This window comes from Leuciscus leuciscus (assembly GCF_965113295.1).
Source record: "Leuciscus leuciscus genome assembly, chromosome: 13".
NCBI classification, from domain to species: Eukaryota; Metazoa; Chordata; class Actinopteri; order Cypriniformes; family Leuciscidae; genus Leuciscus; species Leuciscus leuciscus.
In genome coordinates, this window is record NC_138737.1 from 35,331,750 (window position 1) to 35,343,876 (window position 12,127).

The 12,127-nt window shown below is 37.1% G+C and overlaps 1 protein-coding gene across 1 annotated transcript in view; it reads left to right on the forward strand.

Annotated features, from left to right (window-relative positions):
* antxr1a (ANTXR cell adhesion molecule 1a) overlaps nt 1-12,127 on the forward strand; it is a 73,704-nt gene that overhangs the window by 15,229 nt on the left and 46,348 nt on the right. The window contains exons 4-9 of the mRNA XM_082188732.1: nt 6,180-6,251; nt 6,775-6,846; nt 8,804-8,885; nt 9,123-9,156; nt 9,620-9,699; nt 11,968-12,036. Of these exons, the coding sequence (XP_082044858.1) occupies nt 6,180-6,251; nt 6,775-6,846; nt 8,804-8,885; nt 9,123-9,156; nt 9,620-9,699; nt 11,968-12,036 (409 nt within the window). The remainder of the gene's footprint in view (nt 1-6,179; nt 6,252-6,774; nt 6,847-8,803; nt 8,886-9,122; nt 9,157-9,619; nt 9,700-11,967; nt 12,037-12,127) is intronic.

The following is a 12,127-nucleotide window of genomic DNA, read 5'->3' on the forward strand; positions in this document are numbered from 1 at the left end:
GAATCAAGACATGAGAGTACGCGTCCTTCACCAATCTCGGGGACGGATGCATTCGAAAATGCGTTTCTGCGTGAGCATTTTGAACGGTAGCTTCTGGAGGCTCCGATTCAAAACTCGCAGGTCCAAGATCGGTCGTAACCCACCACCTTTCTTGGGTATAATGAAGTAGGGACTGTAGTCCCCTGACCTCATATAGGCGTACCCGGAGTGGGGCAGCGAGGTGGAACACAGGGACTCGACTTGGGAGGCTCTCTCTGGAAGGCGGCCCGTAGCGGAGTCTGAGTGTGCTGTGTAATACTTACCTGGTTCCACAGGGCAGGAGGCAGCTTGGTTGCGTTGTCGAACCGCACACTGCTGCCCGCTGGCGATAGAAGAGGCGGATGAGAGTGGTGAGGATTATCTCCCCCCACTGCTCTCTGGGCCCTCTTTGGACCTGTAACGCCCGCACCAAAGTGGAGGGGTCCTGAAGAGGCTTGAAGTTTCACAAAGCTGATTTGTCAGGTTTGAAGAGAGCGTTGAAGTGCTTGGCTACGAAGCAACAAGCTGAAGTGCAATCGCACCTACTGCTCATTATATACCCGCGCTGTGAGGCTGAACAGCTGATGCAAATGATTGCACGCCAACAGAGCCGATCCTGACCTCCCTGGGGCCCTAAGCAAAATTCTGTTTAGGGGCCCTCATACCTGACCCGTGAGCCATGAACCATTTGCCATTGCCACACAGTCACACCTGACACCCCAGTGTTCCCACTACAATCCCTCCTTTAACTATAGTGAAAATGTAATTCCTGATATCAGAAGACATTGTTACAAGTAAAAAGTTCATTCTTAATATCAAGAATTCACATTTTAAATAGTACAAATTTAATTATTGATATCAAAAATGCATAATTATCCTGTGAATGAATAAAAGCTAAAATGGCGCCATAGCATGTCACTGTGTTTTAAATGATAAAAGTAATTCTTGATACTCTTGATTCTTGATGGTTATTATTTACTGAGGGATGTGCATCCATATTGACCAGAATCTCCAGCCAATCAACATTTTAAATTCAATGGAGCCTATCAATAGTCAATGTCAATACATTGCTTTCCATATTGCATTTGGGCAGAGTTGTAACTAAACCTTGACTGAGCGACTAGATAATCATCGTCTTGTTTTAAAACTATAATGAGGAGTGCCATCACGCCCATATTGTACTGGTCCCAACTCACAACAGATGTTTCTGCTGGAAAGTGTGCGTTTCATTTCATGCACGTGCATATGATATGATCGCATGTTAACGCGCGGTTATCTTTTCCGAGCTGCAGTTTATAAACAAACACCGTTGTCCTTTGTCGTTTATTAAACATAATAATTCAACTCACATCAACTTAACTTTAGCCTACTGTTCTTTGCTGACATCGAAATTTGAGAGGAGAGCACACAAGTCTACCTGATAACTGTTCCTGCAATGAACTCTTATGGTGTTTTTTTCTCTCTCTTTTCGTGACCAGAAGGATAGTTCCGCTTCATTTTCTCATCGATATAGTAAACATTGATTGACGCGCTTTGACACGAGGGGGAGGCGGGGCCTTGAGTAATTTGCGGGGCCCTACGCACTTTGCGTAGTGTGCGTATAGGGCTGATCGGCTCTGCACGCCAATGTGTATTGGCTTGTTTTAGTTTCACTCGAAGTAGATTGGCCTCTCTAGCGAGATTCCTATTCGTCGGTCTCAACATGGCGTCAACTGACCGACTGAAGAGGAACAGTTTTTCCCCCTCCATACTATGGAAGTCAATGACTACTGTTAACTGTTTGGTTACCACCATTCTTCAAAATATCTTCTTTTCAGCTTTATTATTTGGACACTGTTAAAATATGTAAGTTTTTCTTCAACTAAAATCTTAAAAATTTGTTGTAAAATCAAAATGTGTTGAAAAAATGTACTGTACTATCCCATCACCAATTATTTTGTTGCTTTTCAAATGCCTTTTATGTATAGATGTACTATTTTACACATGTTCCAGAGCAATACCTAGAAAGACATAGTGCCATAACAAAATATTGCTATGCAACAAAAATATCCATATGCTATGAGTACTACTGTGTAGGTGTTTTACGCTGTGAATATATTGTGGATTTTATAGCACAAATAAAAAATAAAATAATGTAATAATAATACAGTACACCCTCTTTTAAATAAAAATGTAACAAAGTTAATTTGGTTTTAAATAGTACAAAAAAATCTTATACACTTCATACATTTACTAAAATCACATTGCAGATGCTACTTAATTTGATATTTTGTTATCCATGAAATTTACACATTTCAAACAGTAATAAAGTGTAGCAAAACACATTTCTCCAATGTACTTGACATACATGTACGCTAACAAATAAGTAAAGTATGGCAACAATGATGACGTCTATTTAATAACTAATATAATGTGCACATCTGAGAAAACCACTATCACTTTGAGATAGGTTTGAGGGCAGGGCCTGGATTTTTAAACAGCATTACTATGCAAAAACATGATCATCTGGAAGCAATTTAATCTTTGGCAGAGTTACACATTTTAAAAACATGTACATCATTTGAATGAATCAATGGTCTAGCTCTGCACTAGACATGGCATCATTGAAATAACATCTGGCATATTGACAACTGCATTAAGCAGAATGCCTTCATGAGGTAGTTATACTGGAACTAAAACATTAAATGGCATCTATTATGCTTAGATTTTTAACCTTTCATTTAGTGTGTAATATAGCTATTTATGCATATAAACGATCTAAACTTATGGAAACATGGAACAGCAACTTCAATCCATGCCCATTCTTGTATTGAAGCCCTCATGTTTGCCTTTTCTTGTGTAACATGACAAAAACAACCAATGAACAGACAGAACTAATGAAGCAAGAACCAATGAGAACACGACACATGAATCAAAGTAAACAATTAAAACAAGACACATGTACAAAGGAACCAAATGGCAAAGGGCCTGTCCAAATACACACACTTGCGGTCTTTGCACTTGACCACTTGTCTACTTACATGACATATTTGCTGTATTTGGCCCAAGTGTTCAAGTGAGCGTGAAGATCGCAAGTGTGTTGAGAACTTTTGATTATCCAATGGGATACACTTTAACACAAGTTTAGTCCCAGACTAAAATGCATGCTTCAGCTGTTTTAACCGAAAGCAACTTGCACTGAAATATCTTAAAATATGTCAGTGCCATTGATGTGTCTCAATATGCACACCAGTAATGTTTTTTTCTAAGACACGTTAAATAAAGCTACTGAAATGCCCTAGTTGAATCAAGGCTTAATCCTGACTTAATCTAAGCCCTGTCTGTGAACCCGGGCTAAAGTGCTGTAAAAATGCAAGTGTTTACAGAGCTTTATTTTGATTTTCAATACTTTGCATTTTAAAATAAACCACTAAATGCCTGTTCAGTACTTCCTATAACAAACAACAATTTAGTAATTGTGGTGCTTTTAATTAAGTGATAAAATGCAGTTGCAAATGCACCAATAAAATGTGCAACATTTTTCTGTTTTGCTACCAAATTATATGTAATATCTAATTAATGTAACTTATTTGTAAATAGATTGGTGCATGTATGACATCACATTGAAGGCCATCCGGCAGTTCGCATCTGGTTCCCTCGACAAAAACCCAATAGGATTTTTCCATTGGCTTTTGGATTACCACAAAAAACAAATTCTGTGATCAACACAAGTTTATGATACTTACATATTTTGTCCATCAAGATAATTTTCACATATGAACACAACTTTTACAACTATAAACGAACTACACCACAGTGCCACAACTTCAACGTCACCGTCACTAAGCTTCTGACAACTCTTTCAGTTTTTATCTAAAATCATTTTCCCAGAACGTTTGAGTTAGACTAGTTTATAAGAACTAAATAACTAAATAAACAAATATAAAAACGAAAGTAAAGACGGCAGCTTCTCGCGGTCGACTGCCGCCACACATAATAAAACAAAACAGCAAATAAAATAGTCAGGCCTGGTCCTATTCACGATCGTCGCTCCTCCTTTTATGCTTCCGCTCCTCCGTGAGAGATACGATACAATACAATAAAAAAAGTGTGTTTTGCTAGTTTCAGCCCAACGCAGTTATCTTTTTCTTGTCCTGCGACACGTTGTTTAAATAGCAAATGCATTTGCACCTATTTGTGCGCCCATGGTCGCTGGTCTGAAACCGAGATGTGTTCAGGCGCATTGTTGGCGCGTTGCTATTTTGAGGCAAACAAATAGAATGCACAGTATCAATGGCGCAGTATTTTAATTTTTTTATTTAAAGAGCGCGTCAGTAATATGCATGTATAGGCGGGTCCACAACGCACATACACTTACAGATCCATTTCCTAGCTAGAGAAGTGTTCAGTCTTTCCGCTTGCAAATACCGCCATGTAAATAGCGAACCCGCCATGACTTGAGCGCAACTGGCTTTTGAAGGGCATGGGAGATGAGACTCTGATTGGTTTATTGCACGTTACGCCCAAAACACACCCATTACTCATTAAGATAATAGAGACAACCCTTTCAGACCATGCGCTGGGTGCGCCAACCATTTTCCCCGTCATTAAACTAGAGCGCTGTGCGCTATAGACCATGCGCTTAGATCCTTAAAATAGATCTTAAAATAGATCGGACGAACAGCGGCACAGTGCTCATTCAGTAAATGCACAGCTAAACAGAAGTGTTTTGAGTCTGGATTTGAATGTGACCACTGTAGGAGCACATCTGATCTCTTCTGGAAGCTGGTTCCAGCTGCGGCTGGCATAATGGCCTAACCCTAACCCTAACCCTAAAAGCAGACTCACCATGTTTAGAGTGAACCCTTGGTATTTCTAGCTGATATGATCCTAATGATCTGAGTGATCTGTTGGGTTTATATTCAGTGAGCATATCAGTAATATATTGAGGTCCTAGGCCATTGAGTGATTTATACCAGTAATAATACTTTAAAATCAATCCTAAATCTAACTGGGAGCCAGTTTAAAGACCTGAGGACTGGTGTGATATGTTCATATTTTCTGGTTCTGCTCAGAATCCTGGCGGCAGCGTTCTGTATGAGCTGCAACTATTGGTACACCATAGGGTGTACCATTTGTCACTTTAGGCCTCAGTAGGGTGCTCGTGAGCGCCCCTTTTCACAGTCGATATGCACCCTCGATGCACACTTTTGCCGAGCCCGCACTGAAGCGAGCTCCACAGCAGTCAAAGCGCCATTACGTCACGAAAGTGCACATTCGTAGGAAGACCGTGAATGTTTAGGGTGTCATTTGGGACAGGGCATGAACAGACACAAGATCACATGAGGGGAACAGGGAATCACATGACATGAGCAAGAAACATGACTATGAAAAATTTCAAAATAAAAGACAAGAAAACTTGAACATGAAATCAAACCCAAACACAGACTTGACACTCTTTTGAAAGGATTCTGCTTTGTCTGTCACCGGTTGTTCAGTTATTCAACTAAAATATCAAAAGACAATTTTAAATAGAATATTTGATACAATATTATAGTTACATTAATTACATATATTAATAAGAATGAAATCAAAAGTAATGTATACATTTTGTAAAATTTCTGCCTGTTGGGGGCTTCTTGACCCAGGTAGGAAGTCATCTTACCCTAGTAGCAAATGTTTCGATTTCCATTAATAACACATTAGCTGATGCATCATCATCCTGTACATTCTTAAGTTATTTATAAATATGTCACAATTTAAAAGTAAATGCACATTGTTCTTAAGGGGGGCATCCTCCCCTATCTTACCCTACTTCATTTAATTTAATTTAATTTCAAAGTCAGATTCCAATGTGAGGTTTCAGTGCATTACTACTGTAATATTTAAGGATCACAATTGTTGATCTTTGGCTTAATTCAAAGTCAATGGAATATTAGCAGCTGGCATCACATCATTCAGACAGCTGCTCTGGGAGGATGCTGGATACTTGAACGATTTCCCTCTGAGGAGGATAAAAATGTGTCGATGTAGTTTTTGAACTGCTGCTTTTAGGAAAAAAAAACTGTCTTATTCACACAGCTGTAAATCTCAGACTTTGGCTATTCTTCTCAGCTTGTGAATCTTTATTGCCCCCTTGGTGTTCGACTGTAAGTGTCCAATTTGTCTGTTTCACCCTGCAGATCAGGAAGTGTGCAGCATCACTGGAATGAAATATATAACTTTGTGGAACATCTGGCCCATAAGTTCATAAGGTAGGCAAAGACAGAGTCTTACAAAAATGTGTGTGTGTACGTCATTTTATGTAATCTTTTCTGCTATACTGTATGTGGATGAAAAATTCCCTGCACAAACACCACCTCTCTAAAACATGTTTATCTGAAAATATTTAGTGACTAGTTGCATCTTTAATTTCTAATTGGCTTAATAAACGTTCTGTAAATAAATAAATTATATTTCACTATTGTTTCAATGGTCCACTTTAGACATTCTACTAACAATAAGTATTTTTACAACTACATGTCAACTAACTCTCATTAGACTATTAGACGACTGTTAGTTCAGGGTTTGTAGAATTTCATCAAAATAAAGTGTTAGTTGCATGTAGTTGCAAAGTTACTTGGTAGAATTTTTAAGTGTTACCAAATATGATTTTAAAACTATAATACACCATTTCAGTTAATTCAATCAAACTAGAGTGCACCTGAAATTTACATTGAAATAATCTTTTAAGTCAAATATACATGATTATACATTATAATTTGTTATTGCATATAGCCCACAGTTGCGGATGTCCTTCATTGTATTCTCCGATCAGGGCAAGATTTTGATGCAGCTTACAGAAGACAGGTGAGTAAACTTTATCTTCATTATTTACCTGTTTAACTCCAGCCGTTTGCACAAATGCATTGTGATAACTTCTGCAGTCTTCAAGTGTTTTGACCATATTATGAGTTTGTGCCAACAGAAGTTTCTTACCAAAAAAAAGAAGGCCAAATCTGTGAGAATCGATTATGTGACAGTTAATGACCCATAAAGAACGACACATCTGCTGTGAACATTCCCTGGTCTTGGCGATCGTCTCCAATCTTTAAAACAGCACTTCTATGACTTCAGCATGTGGCTTACAATTTCTAAATAAAAGTCACTTTTGTGGGCTGCCAATGCCAAACTTCATTGTGACTAAGGCTTTTCCATGTGTCCAGAGAAGTGTTGATTTGTTAATGATTGATTTTCAGTGCCAATGAATATTATTCATGGTATCATATCAGTGGGCGGCACTGATGCTACTTTCATTTGATTGGTCAAAACGCCCCCATCTTCTGTACTTCATTAATTCATAAACAGTCGGAGCGGTTTAAAGTTTTTTCAACTTTAAAAAAAACATTTTGCAAGCCATCACACTACGCATACCATTATAAGCAGAAATATGCTGTTAATGTACCACGCGCAGCCATTTAGAATTTTGTCGGAAAATACTATATTTTACGAACGCATTGGTGTATTGTTACGAAACTCAGTATGTGTCTTTGGCACCATGCCCAGAAGGTTCTCAAAACGTTTTGGGGCAGCGCCACCTTGTGGTCAAAAGTTTTGAGGATATATAAAAAAATTAAAATAACGTTTTATTAGATTTGCCTATTGTAAGGAAACTGTTCTTAATTAGATCCATTGGATCATGCTGAGAACATAGATACCAATTTTGCCATAGTTTGCCATAATTTTGCCAAACTTCTTGTCCACCATTTAGATTTTCTTTCAAAACCTACTTTTTCAAACTCCTCCTAGACCGTTTGTCCGATTTTCACCAAAATTGAATTGTATAATTTTCAGACCATGCCGGCAAAAATTGTTGGATTTTTAGACAACGTTTTCGTATGATAAGTTGATGGCATGATGCCAAAACAACTCTGAGGCTGTATCTCTGCAATGCTTTGTCATATTGACACCTAACTTTGTACATGTCATTATCACCTTCCTCTGACCACTCCAGATTAATTTTGTAACAGCGCCACTTATTGGTCAAAGGAGATAAACCATTTAATCATATTACTAGTGATTGTATTTATGATTTTTTCAGACATTTTGCCTGAAATAATATGTCTTAAATTGCTTGTTGTTGCAGTTAGTCTGATGTTCCCAGGCAATGGTGGCATGACTTATCGTACCTTCTTTGTGCTTGGCCCCGATAATTGCTGCTTGCAGCTATAGTTATGAATTATTATTGTTGTTCTAATAATGGTTCTTATTATTATCAATGATGAAAACAGTTTTTGCTGCTTAATATTTTTATGGAAACTGTAATACATTTTTTCAGGATTCTTTGATAAATAGAAAGTTCAATGAACAGCTTTTATTTGAAATATAAATCTTTTGCAACATTATAAATGTATACTGTCACTTTAGAGCAATTTAATGTATCCTTATTGAATGAACGTATTAAGGAATGAATGAATAAAATACAAACTTTTGAATGGTAGTGCATCACGATTTCCACAAAATGATGTTTTGATTTCAACATTGATAATAATATCAATGATAGCGAATCAGTATTAGAATGATTTCTGAAGGACCATGTGACACTGAAGACTGGAGTAATAATGCATAAAATTCAGCTTTGATCACAGGAATAAATTACATTTATAAATATATTAAAAATGATTTATTTTATTTTATTTGTAGTAATATAATATAAAATATAATAAAAAAAGTAATTATTATTTAATTATTTAATTATTGTTAATTATTGCTATTATTATTGGTCATGATGTATTTCTCTCTCCTTTTCATTGTGTGCAAATGTCAGGGACCAGATTCGTAAAGGTTTGGAGGAACTCAAGAATGTCCGGCCAGGTGGAGACACTTTTATGCATGAAGGCATTCAGAGGGTGAGTGAGCCAGTAGTAATCATTTTGGCTCAGCTGTACTTCCCACAGAGCTATGACATATAGCTCTAAATAGTCTTCAACAAGGTAATGTTTGGCCTCTACTCAGACTGATGGACCTAAAAAATAAAATAAAAACACTGTTCAGTGAAATAACCAGTCACGTTGAATGCTGTTTGATCTGCTTGAGATATTACAATATTTATGATGTTTTTCTTTGTTTTTGTTTTTTACTACTAGGCAAGCGAACAGATTTACTATGGTAACTCTGAGGGTAGGTCAATTTAACCACTATTTTGCTTTAAGAAAAAACTGTTCAGACCAGTTTAAACAATCTTAATTTCTTTTTCCAATTGGTGTTATATTACTGACAGAAGATAAACTGGCTATAAACTAGTTAACCATTAACCCCTAACAGGTAGACCAGTTTAACCAGTGTTTCCATGCTAAAACCAGTGGAAGTACCCAAAACACACCTTGTACTGGTAACCAGCAACAAGATGGTCTTAATTGGTTATTTAAGCTGGTCATCAGCTTAACCAATTTAGCTGATTTAGGCTGATTCGATTAGTATAATTACTTTTTATTCCCCTCATATTGTTCTTTTAGATATCAAAATTACTTGCTTGCTAGTTTCAGCATGTTGCATGTTTCTCTTAAAAAAAATTCTATCAAAAAATTTATCAAAATCTGTAATCAAGTTACAAACGTGATACAAATGTTGTGTCTCTGTGAAGGATACCGCACAGCCAGTGTCATCATCGGCCTCACAGACGGGGAGCTGCATGAAGATCTCTTCTATTACGCTGAGAGAGAGGTAAGAATGAAAAAAGACAGGAGAAGGGAAAGAAAAGGAGTGGAGTAGTTGACAGTACACTTTATTATGATTTTAAAAGTAGTATTTAGTGCTCTCAAATGGATTAAATCGCAATGAATCGCATCTAACATAAAAGTTTGTTAACATATAGGGCCCTATTTTAACGATCTGAAGTGTCAAGCGCAAAGCGCAAGTAACTTTGTGGGCGGATCTCCGGCGCTGCTGCTATTATACCGGCGGGATAAATGACTCTTGCGCCAGGCGCAAATCTAAAAGGGGTTGGTCTGAAGTAGCTTCATTATTCATAGGTGTGGTTTGGGCGTAACGTGAAATAAACCAATCAGAGCGTCATCTCACATTCCCTTTAAGAGCAGACGCGCTTTTTCCATAGCGGATTGCTATTGTAACGGCGGATTTGCCAGACGCGCGCCAGGAGCGGTTCACAGCCAAGGAGAGCAACGCTCTCGTCACGGCCGTAAAAGAGAGAAGTTACATTGAAATGGAGAAACACACCCAAATTAACTTCGGTTAAACAGGCGTATGATAATTTGGGTAAATGTGTAAGCTAGATGTATGCTTTTATAATAAATTGTCTATCTATCTATCTATCTATCTATCTATCTATCTATCTATCTATCTATCTATCTATCTATCTATCTATCTATCTATCTATCTATCTATCTATCTATCTATCTATCGTAATAATGTATGATTTGCAAAAATGAAAACTACAAAAACTGCTGCTTCTGTGTAGATGAGAGAATCAAAGTGCGCGTTGTGCACACGCTACATTGATTATGGCCAAGCATGCGCCCTTAAAATAGTATATGAATAACATGCGCAATGCGCCACTGACTTTAAACTATTTTTTCCTGGTTAGTGGCGCAATTGTTTTCTAAACCTGCAAAATAGCATGAAGGAACGCTTGCGCCGGAACACGCCTCCTCTTTGCGCTGAACCGCCCCCGGGAGCGCAAGTTCATTCCCTAGTTTAGCGACGTGCGTCTGTGGAGGGAAAAGCGCGCTTTGCGCGGGTGCAAAATAGGAATGATACATGCGTCGCTGTACAAAGTCAATTGCGCTGGGTGCAAGATAGGGCCCATTGCATGTGTGTGTGTGTGTATATATATATTTTTTTATATATATATATATATATATATATATATATATATATATACACACACAAACGTTTCTGTTTAATGCAATTAATCACGATTCATCGATTTGACACTATTGTTACAGAAATAACACTTTAAAAGAATAGACAACTGAATGTAATGTTTTTCTGACGGTTTATTGCATGTAAATGCAATTAAATGAATATGTATCATAGTTTAAACGTATATTAAATTCAATTAGCTGAACTTCAGAGTGCTTTTTTTTGGCCCACTTAAGTAGGACTTTACATGCAATTTCATAATTACTTCTATTGTCTTTGAGAAATGGATAAAGTGTGAATGTACCAACAAGCATATATAGTAAACTAACTTTACTTTATACTTTAATGTAATTTCTTTTATAACTCGTATGTCATGTATTTAAATATATTTGTAATTGCACATTAGAAATGAAGTTGCAATTTAGTACATTTAAAATGAGTTAGCTTTAAATATTGAATAACACACTACAGTAAAATTTTTATGAAGTACTTTTTAATTGTACTTGTACTTTTAATTGTTAGTGCTTAAGTGCTTAATTATGCTAGTCAACATAAGTGTACTTTTGAAGCATGACAAAAGTTTAAGCAATTAACAATTAAGCACACTTTTTCACAAGGGGTGTCTTCACCGCAAGCAACAATGTGACGCAACGCTTGCTTTGTTAAACACAAGGTCAAGATGGAGTCATCGGTGTCCCATTTGAACTCATTCACACACTGGGAATTAGATCACACATTTCTTTTTTGTTCATCATCCTATAACAAGAGGGAAACAATATTACAACCAATTTGAACCATATATTTGGGTAAACAAATGAATAAGAAGTAACATCAATTTGAATTAGCATAAATCATCAACATACAATTTTTATATACAAAATGTCAGCCACACTCACTGAAATAATAAGTGTACTGTACATCAGTTTTTCCCTTCCCCATGTTTTGACCCAATTTTCCTCTCAGCTTCAACCAACAAAGACATTATTCAGCATCTCTAATGGTTAGAATTACCCAGTGTCCTCTTCATTGATGTTCAGCCAGTGCCAAAGGCAGTTAATGGCTAATAGATTACAGGTGTCTGAAGTGTTTCTGCTCTTGTGTTTCCCTCAGGCCAATCGCTCTCGCAGCCTGGGTGCCTCTGTGTACTGCGTAGGGGTAAAAGATTTCAATGAGACTCAGGTGTGTGTGTGTGTGCTGTGCACAAAAATAGATCTGGGCACTTATGCCATTTAAGTGTTTACAAGGTTTCTGTAAATGATGCTTGGGTGTT